This window comes from Carassius carassius, chromosome 31 (assembly GCF_963082965.1).
Source record: "Carassius carassius chromosome 31, fCarCar2.1, whole genome shotgun sequence".
NCBI lineage: Eukaryota > Metazoa > Chordata > Actinopteri > Cypriniformes > Cyprinidae > Carassius > Carassius carassius.
The window spans coordinates 3,197,250-3,217,934 of NC_081785.1; the positions used below are offsets into that span (position 1 = coordinate 3,197,250).

Consider the following 20,685-nt stretch of genomic DNA (forward strand, 5'->3'; position numbering starts at 1 on the left):
TACAACTTAATGCATTTCTTTATCCAATTAATTGAAGTGGGAATTTTCTTCTAATATGTATATAAACTTAAAAAAACAATTCTATAATTAAAGTATATTAATTTTAAACTTAATTTAATAAATATGTAATTGTAATACTTAAAAATAAAAAAGTCCAACGTCTCAAAGATAAGTGTAGAGTACAACTCTTCAAATGCTTTATGAAACGAGTGTCGGCCTCTTGACGTGGCAGCGACTCCATGTTGAGCTGCTACGTCATCAGCTCGCGAGCTCGCTGTCACTGAAGAGTCTCCGAGGAGACGCTAAATCAACGCTCCAGGTACGTCAAAACACTTACTCTCCACAAATAGATGATAGTATATATATATATATATATATAGCTAATGATTCTATGATTAATGGTGATTAACGTGAAGCGTTAGATAGACTGTAGTGCGAGAAGTCGCGGGTTTAAAGGGCATTTAGCTTGAATTGAAGTGCTGACTGGAAGCGTCATGTTTACTTTAGCAGGCAGGCCATCTAAGGCGCTGTTTACTGAAATGTTTGATCGGAACAGATCTTTCTAAAGTAGTTGTGCTCTCAAGTTATCTTCATTTTGATGTAAGATGATTTCTATTTCCTAAGCTATCGGACTAGCTTTCTGTGGCTAATTTTGGAGGGTGGACTGACGCCCCCAGTGGATCCATGTAACGTTAGTTCAAGTAAACTTAAAAAAACTAAAACAAAACTTATTCACCAAAGTGCGATTTGTCTATCTATGTAAGTGACTGCATAACCACAGTTTTATTTAATTTTTTTTCTTTGCGAAAAATAAATAAATTACCCTAACATTGATTAAAAGCTAACGTTGGAATGATCACTTATTAGAAAATTGTGTAGATTGTTGCCTTGCTTACTTATTTTGTATGTTAATATTTACCCAAAAGTGTTGTAATTGACACACCTGGTCGTTTTTAATGTCTCTTAAGTTACTTGTCATCTGCACGTGGCATTTGTGGTGCCCATCTGTAGCTCTGGAGTTTTCAAATTGGTGAGAAAGTTCAGAAACATGCATTGCATAATAATATTAATAATAAATGTTGTATTTGAAAATTGGCATAATAAAATAATCTGTACTAATAAATAAATAAGGAAGCAGAGAAAAATAATGCCAGTAATGCAACATTTTATGTTTAAATACATTTGTATTTTTTTTTTGTATACTGAAAAACCTACCTAGACCGCATTTAGCATCAAAGATGCTTTTTTTTTTAAACTTGTATCTCTTATCTCATTCCAGCTTTTAATGATGTGACATTATAGTTTGCCCTGTGTCCAAAGGGTAATGATAAATCAGACTGTAATATAAACGCAGATCAGAATGCGTGTCTTATTTGAATACATCATCGCATCTCTCTCTTATCTATTAACTGGTAGATTCCAGAGGTTGCGATGGCGACCTTCCAGGAATTCATCCAGCAGAACGAGGACCGCGATGGCGTCCGTTTCAGTTGGAACGTCTGGCCGTCCAGTCGTCTGGAAGCCACACGTATGGTGGTTCCTGTGGCCTCTCTGTTTACCCCGCTGAAGGAGCGGCCGGATCTTCCCCCGATTCAGTACGAGCCGGTGCTGTGCAGCCGGGCCACATGTCGAGCTGTGCTCAATCCTCTGTGGTAAGTCTGTTAAGTCAGAGCAGACAGCATAATGAGTTCACAGATGGAGGATCGACTTCTTATCCATTGCCGTAATTTCCAAATAAACACATTTATAATGAAAGCTGGATACATTACTTGTGATGCCTTAATATTATTATGCTTTTTTTTTCTTTTTTCGCAGTCAGGTGGATTACAGAGCAAAACTCTGGGCTTGCAACTTCTGTTATCAGAGAAACCAGGTAAAGTCATTGCAGTTTGATAACAGAAAAAAAGCACAAGGAAGGAGGAATGCACATTCACTCATGTGAACATATATTTATACTAAATTACAGTAGTCCCTTTACTCTTTCTGCTCTCATGAAAAATACAACTACATATGAAATTTTAAAATTTAATTTAATTTCCAACAAGTAATATTTTTAGTAAAATGTAAAGTAACAGAGACTCACTTGCTGTTAGGAAAAGCCTTTATGCAAAAATTGAAATTCTTGCTTGACAGATAAGGATAAAACAGTAAATTGTTAGTTATAGCCTGAGGAAAACACATTCCAAATGCATTAAATGGCACACACTTCTGCCAGATTGCCTGACAGTAGGCTTGTCGTGATAGACGGTGCTGACGATGATACCGGTGTTAAGTTGAAGCATGTCACTTGCCCACCGACCCCCACCGTCGTTTAGATTTTTAAAAGTAATAAAAATAATTTAGTTCAGTAAAAGAACAGACACTACAATTAAAAAGTGAATGCAGCCGCTTAATGCAGTGCACCGAACAACAGTCACATTACAGATCAGATGAAATTTTTTTCAATGAGGAGTGTGAGTCGAGCTGACTGACAAGAAGAGTGAGGTGAGATAGACAAGACGATGGCAGATGATTTAGTTTCATAATGAAATGCAAAAGCGCCTGTTTGGTAATATTTTGCCTGTTGACTTTTGTCAACAGTTATTTGTTGTAAGTTATTTGTTATTTTATATTAGGCATAGCCTGTCCTATAACATAGTGTATTTTTATTTGTTTTGTTAATAAAAGTTCTATGTTTTATATAAAGGCTAAAATGAGTTTGACTTTGTATTTTGTTGTTGCATTCAAGCAATTGACACTGAAGTGCCACTGACTCGAAAGTGAAAGTAAAATGTGCACGGCCCTTTTACAAGCTAGTTAAAAGCGATGAGGGAAAGAGGGAATGCCCTCGCCCCCACAGTGATACTGTTGTTGTCACTCGTCGATTAACTGGTGGGATAATTTCCTCACCGTCACAACCCTAGGGCAAACAAATTTTAATTATATGCAGAAATATATATGGAAATTCATTATACTACTGTCAAGTGATGTTTTATGTGCGTAGTGCACAGATGACATTAATCGATTATCGTGATCGATTATTTTCTTATTGATTTTATCGGTCAGTAGTTGCAGCCCAAGAAAAGTGCATTGCATTTTTGAACGTGTCAATTAATTAATGACACTTGTCCTGCCATAGTTCCCGCCAACTTACGCTGGAATATCTGAGGTCAACCAACCTGCTGAGCTTCTTCCACAGTTCTCCACTATTGAATATGTTGTCCAGGTAAACATTTTAATTAACCACCTTTCATTGCCATATAAATACTGATCACTAAAACTAAGACACTTGAAATTCATGAATAGTAACTGACTCGTTGGTTCTATTTATTTTCTGTAGCGTGGTCCGCAGATGCCCCTGAGCTTCCTGTATGTGGTAGACACATGCATGGAAGATGATGATCTGCAGGCGCTAAAGGAGTCACTTCAGATGTCCCTCAGCCTGCTGCCTCCTACTGCTCTGGTGGGCCTCATTACATTTGGACGCATGGTCCAGGTTCACGAGCTGGGTTGTGAGGGCATCTCTAAGAGTTATGTCTTCAGGGGCACCAAAGACCTCAGTGCTAAGCAGCTTCAGGTGATTTGAGATCATTTAAGTTACAGGTGTTTAACTAAAGTAATCACCACAAATGTCTCTTAATAAAATATCTTGTGCACAGGAGATGCTTGGGTTAACTAAACCAGCTGCAGCACAGGCCGGCCGAGGGCCACAACAGCCCCAGGTTCCTCCTTCAAACAGGTGAGCTAAATGTGTTTTTATAGCTGCTTTGGACATTTAAATCTTCAGACTGTATAAATGAATAATTTGCATAATCAAATTGATGCCTTTTAAGAATCTTGCTAGCTTTTCAACTTCTGATATTTGTAATCTATCTCTGAAGTTGCTTGTCAAGTCAGCTTTATTTATATAGCGCATTATACTTTATTGATTGTATCAAAGCAGCTTCAGAGTGATAAACAGTGATAACAGAACAAATAATGCACATTTGATCAAATATGAGACTAATTCGAATCTTGCTGTAAACCAGCTCTAGCTAGTGTCAGCTCAAGACAGTTCAGTATATTAAGTTTTGTTCAGCTATAAACAGCTCTGAAGAAGACAACAGTGTTGTTATTCAGCTCAAGTTCAATGTTGATTCAATTCAGTCTAATAACAGTGTCGAAGTTGCAAAATCCATCTATTATGAAACTAATTTAATTCAGCTGTAAAGCATCTCTACAGAAGACAATAGTGTCGTCATCCAGCACAATTCAGTTCAAGATTTGTTCTCATCCGATAGTGCAGTCAAATTTATAATATTACTGACCATTAAGTGTCTTTTAAACCCCAACTAAAAAGCCAAAAGCAACAGTGACAAGGAACCCAAACTCCATCTGTTGACAGTAGTGAGGAAAAAAATAAACCTTGGGGGACCAGTTGAACAAACTGATATGAATGAAGACCGTGTGATTTTATAGTGGTCACTGATTATATGTGTGCACAGGTTTCTTCAGCCAGTACAGAAGATAGATATGAATCTGACAGATTTGCTGGGAGAGCTGCAGAGAGACCCCTGGCCCGTCACTCAAGGAAAACGACCTCTGAGATCACTCGGAGTGGCTCTTTCCATTGCTGTTGGTCTGTTAGAGGTGACTGTTATGATTTATGCTATTATCTTCAACAGTCTGCTGTAATGACAGATTTGCTACCAGCTGCAGTTACTAAATTATAAGTTTACAATACCAGTCCAGACATGCCTTCTCATTTTTATTATTACTTTTTTCCTCACTTTAGACTAATAATAAAGGCATTAAATCTATGAAGTAACACAAAAAGAAGAAGGGGAATTAGATTATGATCAAAAGGTATAGCTTCTTCAACAGAGTTTTGCACACTTTAGATGTGCTCAAAAACTCAACATCTTGAAGTGCATCCTGGGATGCTTTTTAAACCTTTTAGAAGTAAGTTTCCAGTGTGTACTGGATACTCATTGACAGCTTTTTATTCACTATTCTGCTCAAAAATACATTTTGTAATGAAAAAGTTTTCTAAAATATTAATACGTCGGCACAGGTTATAATATAATTGGTTATAAAGCATTTTAGATGAAGCCTTTAATTCAAAAGACTTAAGATCATAAAAAGTGTTTCCGAAGCTTTGTACTTTTTAATTGATGCCCTCCATTTCCTTCCCTCTTGCAGTGCACTTTCCCTAACACTGGCGCTCGCATCATGGCTTTCATTGGTGGGCCGGCCACTCAGGGTCCGGGTATGGTGGTAGGAGATGAACTGAAAACGCCTATTAGATCCTGGCACGACATTGAAAAAGACAATGCCAAGTACATGAAGAAAGCCACTAAAGTGAGTTTTCCCGTATTTGTTGTCTGTATGATTGGCTTGGTAGAAGTACCCACATACTGGTGATACAAGTGATTTCATAAAGATGGAGTATTTTAAAGTGACTGTACTGGTTGAGTGATGGGTCACAGAGATGCATTGGAAAGTTCACAATCAAACTGACCTTTGAGTTTTCAACTGTTTGAAAATTCAGAGTAGAAAACGGTAATATTGGACGGAGTGTTATTTTCTGGAAAAACAATTGCATATTTTTTTATTCATGCAGCATTACTTGTGAAAACCGACAATCAGCTGGTCCTTAAAAGCTGATTATACTAATTCTTACCACATTTGAGATTACATCTACATATTGAACATCAGAGTGATTCCTATTCTGTTTGAATGTTCTTTCTGTACACATTTAAAATTGTACTTCAATCATTCCCTTGTAGCACTATGAAGCCTTGGCCAACCGTGCTGCCGCCAATGGACACATCATTGATATTTATGCATGCGCTCTGGATCAGACAGGATTACTGGAAATGAAGTGCTGCACCAACTATACAGAGTAAGTGATTCAAAAAAGGTTTTACATTTTATTTTTAAATTGTGCTTTTGAGCATGCTGACAGTGCATGTTTAGAGATTTGAGGGGATTGTGGTGCATATTAAAACAATCTAGACATATTTCTATCCCTAATCTTTTTAGTATGAGCAAACACTTACTCAGAAAAGTGTGAAACTCTATTCCTTTGGCCATAATGCTGTATTAATAAAGGATTTTTGTACTGATTGTAAACTTGCAATGTATTAAGACACTAACTAGTCTTCAACCATATATCTTTCTGCTTTTGTGTAAATGGCAGAGGTTATATGGTCATGGCAGACTCTTTCAACACATCCCTGTTCAAGCAAACTTTCCAGAGAGTTTTCACGAAGGACGAGCAGGGTTCCTTTAAGATGGTATTTGCAGGGACTCTTGAGATTAAGGTGGCTTGCTTTTCTTTTTATATTATTGTTCTGTAGTATTGACTGTTTTAATTCTTTCATTATTTAACCGTGCTACATGTGGGTTACCTTATAATCTTATTAAACTATTATTTCAGACTTCAAGAGAGATAAAGATTTCTGGAGCAATCGGCCCATGTGTCTCCCTGAACGCCAAAGGTCCCTGTGTGTCAGAAAATGTAAGTAGCTCATTTATTTCAAATCAGATAGGCTATATGTCTTCTCTTAGGTTCAGTGTTTTTCCGGGCAATGCAGAGAACATACTGACATTCATTTTGACTTCTGCTTATAGGAAATAGGAACTGGTGGCACAAGTCAGTGGAAGATTTGTGGACTGGATCCAAACACCACGCTTGCATTCTACTTTGAGGTCGTGAATCAGGTACAATTTAAAATTTAAAATTTTTTTTAAATGCAAGTAAAATTAGTCAGTTGAAATACACGTTTACAAGCTAGCATAGTGATGGATGGTTTTGGATTACCACGGAAAGTAATTTTTACTTGTCTCTCAACTGGCTTTTTTTTTATTATTATTTAAAATGTTTGTGTAAAACTGTAAAGCAAAAATTACCTTCACAGTATTAAAAAAGTCACAGATACTGTCCCTGTTGAACCTGGTGTCAGATTGCATGTAGGTTTCTATCTTCAATGCAGGTGGTCCACTAGAGGGCAGATTTTCTTTTTCTTTTTACTGCATTTCAATTTAAAGCATTACTTTACTGTAGTAGTTTCTAAACTTTTATATGTCTTAGTGATTCTCAAAAGATATAATTGTAAATAAATGATTCCAAACACTGGACAGTATATTGAGGAACATGACATTACATTTTTACAGAAAAATAATTTGGATTTAGTCCCTTCTTCACAGTTACTCATTTTATATTGTGGTCATTCTGAGTATGCATGGTTTTAAAGGAGTAGTTCATCCAAAAAAGAAAATTGGCTGGAAATGTACACACCCTCAAGCCATCCAAGATGTAGATGTATGATTGGCAGTTTCAGATTCGGAGCATTTTACAGACAGGTTTTATTTCACAATCACATTGCACAACTTTTTTTCTAAATAAATGCTCACTGTTTCTGTTCAAGTCACAAAAGAAAACGATACATTTTTTCTGACGCAAATGTCCTTTCGTTTACTGTAGAATATTGCACTATTTTCCTTCATTCTGTATGAAGTCTGACATCATAAGCAGTGAAATTGCTTCTGGTTAGTTCCGCCAACCCAGTGTCCTCTTGTTCTGGGGTGAAGCAATGTTACAGATGCCCAAGTCATGATTATATCTGTGCTGTTCAAACCACCAAATGTCAGTGAGGGTCGCACTCAAACTAGTGTGAGTTCCTGTTGGGGTTCATTGTTTGTTTGTAGTGCCGAAGGTACACTGGGAGCTGGCGAAGAGAAGCTTTTGCTCTTGCGGCATGGTTGTATGGTTGTGCACTGGGAGAGGGAGTTTTTACGAAAATACTCAAACATCTGCCGGATTTTATTCTGGGTTTTGCACAGCGCTGCTCTGTACCTCCTGAGAGATACAAACAAGGTCATGTTAAACCTCCCACATAATTGCAAGCTCTAAGAATCTAAATAACCACATATCATTACCATGATTCATAGCCACTACATGTTCTTTTTCTAGATGTGGCCCGAATCGGCCATTGAGTTTTTACCTCCACCTTCGGCTTCCAATCCTGTTTCACATTCAACTCCTGCCACATTTTACGAAACATTATTGAATGTGTCAGAGATGAATATGGGCTGTCACATCTGAAAGTTAAAAGGCCAGGAAAGGCTTAATCCACAATAAATTAAGGTCATGTCTATCCATGATTACATTTCTAAAAATAGAGAGCTTATTTTCAGGGAGAATGTGTTACGATCATCTTGGCTGTCTTCTATCTGTCATGACATAGGAATGGGCTGTTTGACCAAAACCATATATTTATAGTAATGTCTTACAGTAATTAAATCTAAATGAAATACCTTGAAATTAAACAATAAGATGGTTTATATAATAATGCAAAAATGCATAGTGAGGTCTGTAAGATTTTTTGAAATATTGTTACAATTTTAAATCCAATTTTAATTTTTTTTATTTCTGTGATGAAAAGCTGAATTTTCAGCATCATTACTCCAGTCTTCAGTGTCAAGTGATCCTTCAGAAATCATTCTAATATGCTGATTTGCCATTTTTTTCCAAGGTTGCTTTACCACCAGAGTGTGACGATATAGCAGTATAGAACAATGTTATAGGCATATAATTGGTATAGGAAAATCTTTAATAGTTGACACATGTTTTTGCTGTCTCACTGAATATATCGTCATACAGCCCAGCCCTTTTTGCTTTGTAAGAAAAATGTTTGCCTTTTTACCCTAATTCCACATGACATAGTTTCTAAGAATCGAAATGGAGCACTTAGTTGCTTACATTTGAGTCATGGAGTTGATCCATGGGTTAAGAGCTGAAGTGAAGAGTACGAGCCATGTGGCAACAGTCGAGGCAGGCTGCGGGCTCTGTTTTCCCGTCAGTGTCTCATAGAAGCAGATAACGATGTATGGCAGCCAGCAAATGAGCAGGCACACCGTCAACAACACGCACAAATCACATGACGTGGTTAAAGATTTTTGAACAAGCTTATTTCATTAGCTCAAGAGGAGTATCGACTTGCACTGTCTGGAGGTTGTGTTGCATGTGTGATGTATTTTGCTAATTAGTTTTTCCATAATCTACCTTGATTCTTTTTCTCAGTCACCAAAAAACAGAGGAATAAACATTATTCATTCAATTAAAATAATTAAGTTGCCAATCAATTAAAATGTTTATTTGATTTAATTACATTTAGTTAAATCACAATCAATCCACAGCAATTAATTTTGCAGTCAAATGTATGGTTCTGTTGGTTAGTCGTATCTACATACGCACACAGATTGATGTCTTTGACTACTGTAATCTCAATAACTAAAATTTTATACATTCTCAGATTTGCATAACAAGTAAAATGTTTGGTCCCAACTACTCATTCTTTATTATTTCCATAATGGGGAAGAAGCTGAAACTTTAGAATAGGATAGATGGAAATATGGGAAATATGTTATTATTTTTATCTTATTTTTTGAGCTTCTTCGTTTTGTAGACTCCAGCTCTGCACACAAACCTCATGAGGTGCAATGTGGGTTGCTGTTAAACAGCACTAAAGTAGTGTGCTGAACATGTTTTGGCTGCTTTTTGTTCATCTCCAGTCCAACCCTTTCATTAAATTAAGTTTTCGTTTTGGAATAAAATTCATACATAAACAATTTATGTTTTTCTGCAAAAATTCAAAGCATTTAAGCTGAAATATTTATTTTGAAATGCTTTTTAAGGTCATGAGAAACACAAATTGAGTTAAATATAGTAACAATGTGTGTTTAAACTTTTGACATTTTTTATTTTTTGCAATTTATAATAATTTTATAGTATTACTGTGCATTACTTTTCAAAAGTTCGGGGTTAGTGAGATTTGTTTAAGAAAATAATACTTTTATTCAACAAGGGCGCATTAAATTGACCAAGTGACTAAATGTAATGTTACAAATTAAAATATTTATATATCAAATAAATGCTGTTCTTTTTGAAATTCCTATTCATCAAAGAACCCTGAAAATAGTTTATTATGGTTTCCATCAGCAGCAAATGAGCATATTAAAATGATTTCTGAAGGATCATGTGACACTGAAGACTGAAAATTAACCTTTGCAACACAGGAATAAATTACAATTTAAAATATACTCAAATAGAAACAATTGTTTTCAGTTGAAATAATATATAATAATATTGCAGTTTTACTGTATATTTGATCAAAGAAATTCAGCCATGTTAAGCATTAGAGACTTTTTAAAAACGTTTTAAAAGATCTTACAGACCCCAAACAATGATTTGCTGGTGTTGTTCTGAGTGTATGTATTAAGCAGGAAGCAAGTCTCCATATGTCAGGGGAAAATGATAATACCTAATCAAACCTAAATGATGTCAGCAAGATAATCACTATCAAAGATCCAAAACACTGGGGCAAATTAAACACAATAAAGCTGCTTTATGTCCCCTGGTTAAATTATGCTTACCTATAGTAGCCACCATTACTATGGAGCTTTTGAAGTAATTATTGGCTGGCACATAGAAACAGTGATCTTTGTTGCAAACAAACGTCCCTTGTCGCACCTGGTTCCTTGCTATATGCACTATATATCCATACATGGAGCACATCAGTACAATGGGAATAATGATTCCCACCACCATGAAGAGCATGTTGAAGGCAGTACTGGACGATTTGAAGCTGGGAACACAAAGGAACTTTGTCTCGCTGTAGACGTAATTACCAAAACCAAAAAATGGCAGAGGTGCGTTGAGGATGCTGTAGACCCACACCATTGCGAGGATAATTTTGGACCAGTATGCTGTGAAGATCACAGGGTAGCTGAGAGCGAAGCAGAGCTCTGTGAACTTGTCGACAGTCGCCCAGGTGAGCGAATGGATGGAGGCGAGCTGGAGCAACAAAAACAGAAAAGCACTGCCCTTGCAGGTGGCGCTCTTGCTGGGGTAGCTCTTGACTTGGGAAAGGCTGTTATGGATAACGAAAGGGATGTTAGAGATGCCCAATGCCAGATCACATAGGCAGAAGCTCAGTGTGAGAACCCAGGTGTCCGTTTGCAAGCTTCAGTTGAGTAACACCACCAACAGGATTAACAAGTTCCCCAACATGGAGCAGATACTGGAACCAATCATCAGTGCCGCATAAACAACCGTCGTCCACTGCATGTTTACATGGGCATACAAATGCAGACGTTTACAGAGAGAAAGACAAACGCTCATTCAACAACAGAGATCGCACTGGAAGCTGTGGAAAGAAAAGGTCACATTATCTGTGCCAAACCACCAGGAAAGGTGTTGCTTTATGGGAGGAGTATGCTCATGCTTGATCTTCAGGAGTAGAGGATCAACTGCACTTCACCAAGCACTGATCTCTTTGGGGAGCGTTAGTCAAACCCCCCGCCACCTCTACGATCATCACCTGCCTCAGCCGATTCGAAAATGGCAAACCTGCTCCCTTGAGAGGCAAAACTATGCGTACAGCTACAATCACATGTAGCGAGGTAAATAAAGCATCTAACATTTTAAAGAGCAAGTTTCTGTGGACACAGGGTGCACTGGGAGGCTGGAGTGGGACACATTGGTGTCTCACAGTGGATTCAAACCCGGGTCTCTCACACCACAGACATGTGTCTTATCCACTGCGCTAGCACCACTCCATCTCCAAATTAAACAGTGCATCACATTTATGCAATTGTTTCCCCATCTTATAAAAAAAATAGAATTAGACAAACACAAAAACAACTCTATTAGGTTATTTGTGAACTTACCCACTGTGCAAAGTTACGTCCAGTGGACGTCTTTTTATGTCTTTGCAGACGTTGAAAAGATGTCCACTGAGGAGCCAGAATTAAAGTTTTTATGATGTCTTTTTTTGACGTCTTCTGTACGTCTGATTTAGACGTTCACAGAACCTCCTTACAAGGTTCAAAACTAGTTCAAAAGTGGTCAGTGGAAATATTTTCAACATCATTTAATATATATATATATATGCGCTCAACCAGGCTGAAAATTCAGCTTTGGCAACATATAAAAAATATATTAAAATTGAACTGTTATAATAGTTTATATTGCATTAATATTTTGTAACATTACTGTTTATGATCAAATAAATGCAGCCTTTGTGAGCTTAAGAGACTTCTTTCAAAAATCTTTATTTACTGGATAACTTCTTGAGGAGTGGGACACTGTTTTAGAGAGTGTCATGCTCAGCTAAAGGTGTGACTCTTCAGTTTGGTAGTTTGTCAGAACAATTGCAGATTGGTGCCAAGGTGGTGGGAAGGTTTTGGAAACCTGTTTCAGTCCAACCCTTTTTCTTTGTGATAACATTTGATGGGTTTGTCTTTAATATTGTTGAACAAAATATTGAGCAGTGTTCTGTCTTTTCTTTCCCTCAGCACAACGCTCCTATCCCACAGGGTGGACGTGGAGCCATACAGTATGTGACGCAATATCAGCATTCTAGTGGGCAGAGGCGCATCAGAGTGACCACAATTGCAAGGAAGTAAGTCCTCTGTCCAACTGTTTTTCAAAATTTATAATATAAGAACTACTTCTTGAGCAGCAAATCAGCATATTATAATGATTTCTGAAGGATTATGTGATACTTCAGTTTAGACCGAAGTAATAATGCTGAAAATTCAGCTTTGCATTACTGGAATAAATTACTTTTTTATAATGTATTAAAACAGAGAACAGTTATTTTAAATTGTATTTTTGATTAAATAAATATTGCCTTTTTGTGGATAAGAGACTTCTATCAAAAACATTAAAATATCTTACCAACCCCAAACTTTTGAGTTTCCATTCTGATCACTAACCATTTGAGTAATCGTATAAGTGGCAAAGGGAACTTGGGGAAAAAACCTTGGACACATCATCGTGATCGTAGATTGTTCTTAGCGTGACCATCTTTCTTTCATAAATGCATTCAGGTTTGGACATCATCCTCCATTTGTTATGCTCAACAGTCACATACAGTTTCCATGACAACTCGAAGCAGACATAAAAAGATTCCAATTTTAGGACATTGCATTTGTTTGTCAGAATCGATGTGCATAGAAAGCGTAAATTTAGTCTTGGAAAAAACCTAATGTGCTGCTTGTAGCTTTCAAAAATACTTGAAGTGTTTTAAGTGCCTGAAAGATAAGTTTGTTGTTGCTTTTTAAATATACCTTTTTAGATAAATGTTTTTAGCATCCAACCAGTGAAGATGAATCAATGCGAGTCAGACTGATGATGCCAAGGCTTGTGTTTGAAGGTCACTGTGCAATAATTTTCTCCTTATCCTCCTCTTCAGCTGGGCTGATGCGCAGACTCAGATCCAGAGCATCGCTGCATCTTTTGACCAGGAGGCCGCTGCCATCCTTATGGCCCGCCTGGCCATCTATAAGGCTGAGACAGAGGAGGGCCCTGATGTTCTGCGCTGGTTGGACCGACAGCTCATCCGCTTGGTGGGGCTTTCAGCACTTCTTCTTTTAGCTGGGTCTTGGACTATGTTACTTAATATATCAGTGCATTAGTATTAGGAATGCACAATAATTTCTTTATTTTCTTTAATTTGCAGTGCCAGAAATTTGGAGATTATCATAAAGACGATCCAAACTCATTTCGCTTCTCCGAGACGTTCTCATTGTATCCTCAGGTACCTTTTGTCTCACGCTTTGAGACGACACTTAATCTCACTTTTCAGCTAAGAGAAAATTAAATCTTGATGTTGTTTTTGACAGTTTATGTTCCATCTGAGGAGATCTCCATTCCTGCAAGTGTTCAACAACAGTCCTGATGAAAGCACCTATTACAGGCACCAGTTCATGAGGCAGGACCTGACCCAGTCTCTGATAATGGTGCAGCCCATCCTGTATGCATATTCATTCAATGGACCACCAGAGGTAAACATGCAGACCTTCTCTCACTGCGCATTTAATGTTTGCTTATTTTGACTGACCAGTGAGGGACTTTATAGATGTAAGATACCATGATCACTTAAAAGAAATTCAGGCATGTTTTTCAACACATGAAATTTAAATTCTCCCCCAAACTGTTAGAAATCAATAAATGTATAACGTATACAGTCTACATTTTTTTTTTAGATCTCTTTTATTATCTCTTTGGATTTGAGACTTTAGTCTTTGCAACTTTACAGATCTTCATTATGCACCAAGAGCTTGTAACACTCCAAAGAGAAAGGAAAAATTGATTTCGCATCATATGACACCTTTAAAGTATCATTCTAATATGCTGATTTTGGTGATTTATTACTCCTATCAGTGTTGAAAATAGCTGTGCTGCTTAATATTTTGTGGAAATGGGGATATATTTTTTCAAGATTCTTTGAATAGAATGTTCAAAAGAACAGCATTAATTTTATTTAGATTTTTTAATATATTTTCTTTTTACTTTGCTCTTTTAAATGCATCCTTGCAGACGTCCTTGCAAACCTATACTGATCCAAACTTTTGAAAGGTAGTGCACAGAAAGTGAAACTACTGTAGCTTAACAGATTTTATTTAAATATCAGTATTCATTGATTTTTTTATTTTTTTTTATGAGCTTAATGATTCTAAAGTAAATCATGTCATGACGTGTTGAATCTGCACTGCATTGTCATAATGACGGTGCATAATGACATAATGACGGTGCACGTGTGCTGTGATCTTTTGTTCTTATTTTTGTTCAAGCTCATATTATTGTTGTCTTTAAACCTTTTACAAATGTACCTTTTGTAGTCAGGTTGTGTGTATTTTCACACAATTATTCGAGAGATGGAGGTAGAATGCAAGCAGGCAAATGGGTTGTATAAACTCTACATAATGGTAGTGCTTGTTCTTCAGTAGCAGTGAGCATCTCAAACTTACATGTGTGTATTTCTAATCTGCTTTTAATGGAGGGCTTTATGTTACTTACTGTTTTCCCCTGACACTGGGACCAGAAGGGGGAAGTTGTAGAAAAGATGTTCAACAAAGCATCTAACTGAAACTGACAGTCTAATCGTGCTTTTTCCTGTTGTTGTAGCCTGTGTTGCTGGACAGCAGCAGTATCTTGCCTGACCGCATCCTCCTCATGGACACCTTCTTCCAGATTGTGATTTACCATGGAGAGGTAAGATGTAAAAATCACAGAGCCTGTTCTGCCTTCCGATTGCACAGTGGTTTGTTTTCCCATGTGACTGGGTAGACAGGTTTAAATCCAAGTCTTTTTCATCTTTTCAATAATTAAGAATGCAGTCTGCTTTCTTGGTCTCTGTCTGAACTGTTCAATAATCTGCGCACATGAAATCAGAGCCAGTTTTGCACTGAAACAAGTCTAAAATTGGCTGCGTTACAGAGGACAGACATTTTCTGATGAAACATTGGAGGTGTCTCGCTGAAGTACATGCTAATGATGTGAAATGTTAAACAAATGGAGTGAGATGTTCTCTTAGAGTCACATATACTAGCACTAGTAAACCAGATGAATTTTCTGGTTTAGCATATTGTGCAATGACTTTTGATAGATGATAGACGAGTTTTCCCTCATGTAGACGGTGTCTCAGTGGCGTAAAGCCGGGTACCAGGACATGCCGGAGTATGAGAACTTCCGCCACCTGCTTCAGGCTCCTGTGGACGACGCCCAAGAGCTTCTGCAAACTCGTTTCCCCATGCCACGCTACATCGACACAGAGCACGGTGGCAGTCAGGTACGGAGAATGTCAATGATTATTAAGAACTCATACTAAACTGAATAGATTACACTGATTTAGTAGAGTTTAGTAATATTAAATGTCATCAATAATTATCTTTTTTTTTTTTTTGTAAAGGTCAGTAATATTCACTGACCTGTATTGTCTTAGTGAACTAAAGCAATAAGCCATGAGATGTTGTGCAATACGAGCTCTGTCCCAAAACCTCAGATAAAGGTTCTTTGTTGGCATTGATGATTTCATGAAGAACCTTTTGCATCCATGGAACCTTTCCATTGCACAGAAGGTTCTTTATAACTGAAAAGGTTTCTTATTTTTTTTAGATTATTAAAATGTTCTTCACAAATGGTTCATTAAAGAACTGTTTGATGAAAAGTTATTTGGGGAACCTGAAATGTCGGCAGTTTCCTTCTAAAGTGCCAATAAACAGAGCTCAAGTTTTGGAACAGAACCCTGGTAAAAATTCTGGTAAAAATCAGAGTACCACGGTGGATTATATCTGTTTTTTTGTTGTTGTTTTAATGGAATAGCAACAACAGTTATAATATAAAAGATGCCAGCTTTCAACAAACAGTTCAATTGGTTAATTGTAATAATAAAATGAAATCACACACAGACACACAAAAAGAATTCTTCTGCCAAGTAATATAGTTCATTATCCTGGCTGAGGTTCATGGTTACCAAGCAGAATAACAAATCAAAGATCACTCTGTGTTCCAGCCAACATTTAAGTGCTCTTTGCTCGTGAATATGGATGTCAACTGATGTGTGGTCACAGATGTCTGTGTGTATATATAGTAGGGATGAGCGATGTTAAGCTAAAATTTTATATTTTGATATTTTTCTAAATTTTGATGAAATTTGTAATCATCTTTCTCTCTGTATGTATATATGATATGGAAAAAAATACCACTTTTAACAGGTCAGTTAGCTGCATTTACACTCCAAGACTTAATGGAGAGATATACTCCGACATGCAGTATCACATTTTTGGTCCCATTCAGCCACAATATACATTCCTACAGGCTGTTTTACAGCCAGATCTATCAATTCTAGTTACCGTATTTTTCGGACTATAAGTCGCACCTGAGTATAAGTCGCATCAGTCCAAAAATACATCATGATGAGGAAAAAAACATATATAAGTCGCACTGGACTATAAGTCGCATTCATTTAGAACCAAGAGAAAACATTACCATCTACAGCCGCGAGAGGGCGCTCTATGCTGCTCTGTGTAGACTACAGGAGCACTGTGCAGCATAGAGCGCCCTCTCGCGGCTGTAGACGGTAATGTTTTCTCTTGGTTAATTTGTCTTAGTTCATTTCTCTTGTTTCTTTTCAAATTAATTTTGATAAACAAGTCGCACCTGACTATAAGTCGCAGGACCAGCCAAACTATGAAAAAAAGTGCGACTTATAGTCCGGAAAATACACTAAAAAAATAGTTGGTTTGAGAGAGCCATGGCAAATGACAGCTTGAATCAGTAATTTTGCATTAGTCAGTGCCAATATTTATAAATTGCTTTCAAAAAGCCACCTCCATTTTCTCAAGCCTTTATTAGTGACTGCTCAAATGGAAGGTGCTGCTTTGAAAACAGTTGTTTACACAGCTCTTCAGTCAATTTCTATGCTTGAGCAACTCGCCCTCAGAGATTTTTAAACGGTGCTTGTGAATAAATGACTGTAATGGGTCACTGAGGCTTGGCTTATAATCGGCATAGTAATACACCATGTGAACTTTCTCTCCCCCTCCAGGCTCGTTTCCTCCTCTCCAAAGTGAATCCTTCTCAGACTCACAACAACATGTATGCATGGGGTCAGGTGAGTGCTATATATCTCACCAACACAAGCACATTTCCCATGTGAGGAATATGGATTAGTCTACTGTGACAAGCTTTTGTTTAGAAAAATATATACGCATCTCAGCTTATTCGAATATTGTTTTACCCACACCACGCTGATTGAATCACACTTCCTGTGTTTGTGTAGGAGTCTGGCGCACCCATTCTGACAGACGATGTGAGTCTTCAGGTGTTTATGGATCATCTGAAAAAGCTGGCAGTGTCCAGCGCTGCCTGAGAGCCTCAGTCTTTTTCTCAGTTACACACAGCCAGCAGGGTCACATTGGCACTGCCCTAAGTTTTCTCCATTTATATCATGCATACATTGAGCCTAGATCTTGGAAAAGAGAGATTGAGTCAATCGTGAAAGAAAATGTCATTCTTTAATGATTATGACAAAAAAGTTAACACTACATGTTGAGTATACACCAGGACAAGATATTTGTTACAGTTTAAATCAGATTGAATTTATTTTGCTATTTGAGTGAATAAGAAACATAATTAAAAAATAGTTTACACACAAATAATAATTCATTCATTATTTACTCCCCCTCGATGCTATTCCAAACCCATAAGCCTTTTTTGGTACCTGGAAACAAACTTAATTTTTTTTTGAAGAATTATTATGTAGACAAAAATAGTCCATTTGCTTTATTTCCAAGTCTTTGAAGCCATACATTAGCTTTCAGTCATTTAAGTTTTTATAGTCATTATTCAGTAATTTAGCCCACATTTATCTCCAAAATTAAAAATGCTGTTGTTGAACCAATGCCAATGCAATTGCTTGTGCACACCATTTTTGAATGCACAAAACAAATTTATTGTACAAAGCTATTGTATGGCTTCAGAAAACCTGGCATGTAGTGCAAATGTCATATTGATTACTTTTATTATGCTTTTTCTTTATATGGCAAAAACCACAATTATTCTTTAAAAAGCTATTACTTTGTGTTTTACGGACAGAAATACCAGCATATGAGTTTGAAACAACATGAGGACGACTAAATAATGACTGAACATTCATTTTTTATGCCTGAAATGTTGCTTCAAATCTGATGTTTAGGTGTATGAAGCTCTGTGAGACTTATGTTGAACGGAGGAAGGAAACTAGCTGGTTTTAGCACATCTGTAGTAGATACTTTTGTTTGCTTAGTCGAGGAAGGTGAAAGCAGTGCCGATGTAGCCAATTAAGCTTGAGAGCTCGAATGCGCCTCTAGCCAACAGCGCAGAACAATTGCTTATTTTTAGAGCCTGTGCGCATCTCTCGTCTCAGTGCTGTTGATGGTTTGTGTTTCAGCGCAGGATTGGATGCCCCATTCCAAACACAGACTTGCAGAATTTATAAGTTGCCTTTCTGTGTGTAGCTCTTATATTTATGAGCCATTTCTAGCAGTATTGTATGTTTTTGTTTCTAATAAAACTGGCTTCATGATCCCAGCTAGCCTGCAGTGTTTAGATTTTGGAGACTTTGCATGACTGACTGACTTCTGTGAAACAGGTTTTGTATCTCTCAGCTGTTCTTTTTCATACAGGCTTTGATCGACATGAGGGTCGAAATATTCCTTTAACAGAGCGCAACTATTGCATGCTTCACAAGTCAGAGTTTGGGCTGGTGTGTAAAATAATTAATTGCATTACAGAGTAATGAAATACTATAGCTGGGTCCAACACAGAGATTCAGGGATGTCCTGAAAGAAGAGTTACTTCGTTTACACCATTTCTGTGGTTGTTTTCACTGATGGCCACACGGGCGCAGCGTTTAACTGAAAGCACCTGTTCAACTGTGATTATTTTGTGTCAAACAAATGCTGTATGTTAATGATTAAACTCTCACAGCAGTCGATCTAGATATTTCACATCCAAGTTTTATGGAAAGACAATTAAAGATTCATGCTTTAAGTGTTCATTATTTCAGAACACCATGTTATTCCCGGGTAAATTTCTCATCCGTCTTCTTATCCATACTTTTATGAATCACCCAGTCAAAAAGGCATGCCTAGGTTTTCATGCTTATTAAATGAATAAATTCAACACTTCATTAGGCAGGTATGAAAATGATATTACTTTCATGCCCTGAGCACAGTGTAATGTATCATCTATATTCTGATTCTATAATGCATGCTAATACACTTCTTCATACTAATTTCAGCTCAATGGCTGTGAAAGCCTGTAACTACACCTATAAATTCTTCCTATAGCCATTGATTTTTATTTTCCCCTTGTGCATTTGTTTTCCTCATATCCCATCTTTTATTTTCTTAAATTTGCTTCTCAATCTCCCGATTTCAAAATTTAATACCATAAAAAAATTTAAGAACAGTGTCTAAAGAACATCGATTTCATGTTGATTTGGAGACGATTACTTGGATAGCATGACTTTGTGGTCTCTTATTGCAATTGCAACATTCAAATCAATGTGTATGTGAGAGCTGAGAAGGATATCTCAGTCTTTCAGTGAAGAATAGTCATTTTTTAACAACAAGAACCCAAATCCTGTTGGCAGGGAGAGTCATGATGCATTTTACAAGCACTGCTGAATGCAACCATTGAGAGTGGAATCGAAGCATATTGTCAAAGACAATTTTCCCAAACTGTATTGCTGTGGTTTATCTTAGAAAACAATCTTTTACTCCAATCATTGCCAAGGGGCAGAAAAGTATTAAATCTCAAGCTTAAGACAAATTAAGACACACGTCTATATCAAAAACACATCTGGACTCTTGTAACATCCTCCAGAGAGGTTGAGAATTATCTTGCTTGCCAGAAAGTCTCCATTAATTATTGAATGAGATCTGCTGCATTTTAGTGCAAAACATGAACCTTAATTATGTATTAGATTTGATAAGCAATTTCTCCATGACTCGTTGGAAGAAATTCAATGCTACAGATTTTCAGTCAAGTGTTTCACTTTTCCAATTCATTAGCCATGATGGATCCAGCTAATTAACCCACACAGTGATGGCCTCTCACAGATGGGTGGAAATTCACTCATTACAACAAAGGAAGGTCTGACCTTGCTGAATGAAATTCTCAAAATATCTCTCCCTAGATGGAGTGTGTTTGCTGAATTAACAGACTCACCGCAGCCATGTTCAGGTGCATCTGAACACAAACCTCACATCACATCCATCACGAACAATGGACTGAAATACCTGCCTACATGAATCATCTCTGACTTCAACTCCGATTTTCTGCAGTTTTGTCTTTAGATTATATAATCAGCCCTTTCAAACTGTTTT

The 20,685-nt window shown here is 37.1% G+C and overlaps 1 protein-coding gene and 1 pseudogene across 2 annotated transcripts; one reads left to right on the forward strand and one right to left on the reverse strand.

The window, feature by feature from the left end:
* The first annotated feature begins 210 nt into the window (after positions 1-210).
* On the forward strand, positions 211-18,883 carry LOC132111344 (protein transport protein Sec23A). 2 transcript variants are annotated; one of them, XM_059518558.1, is made up of 20 exons: positions 211-319; positions 1,417-1,652; positions 1,816-1,873; positions 3,119-3,205; positions 3,320-3,556; positions 3,639-3,718; positions 4,464-4,608; positions 5,161-5,319; positions 5,748-5,863; positions 6,161-6,284; positions 6,401-6,481; positions 6,595-6,684; positions 12,322-12,428; positions 13,224-13,377; positions 13,491-13,568; positions 13,654-13,815; positions 14,939-15,025; positions 15,447-15,602; positions 17,361-17,426; positions 17,595-18,883. In XM_059518558.1, the coding sequence occupies exons 2-20, from the start codon at positions 1,432-1,434 to the stop codon at positions 17,682-17,684; spliced, it is 2,298 nt and encodes a 765-aa protein (XP_059374541.1). In that variant the 5' UTR covers positions 211-319; positions 1,417-1,431; the 3' UTR covers positions 17,685-18,883. The 2 variants fall into 2 exon arrangements, with proteins under 2 accessions (XP_059374541.1, XP_059374539.1); XM_059518556.1 differs by lacking the exon at positions 211-319 and adding an exon at positions 904-1,030.
* LOC132111998 (adenosine receptor A3-like) lies at positions 7,333-11,146 on the reverse strand (annotated as a pseudogene).
* Positions 18,884-20,685: the final 1,802 nt, after the last annotated feature.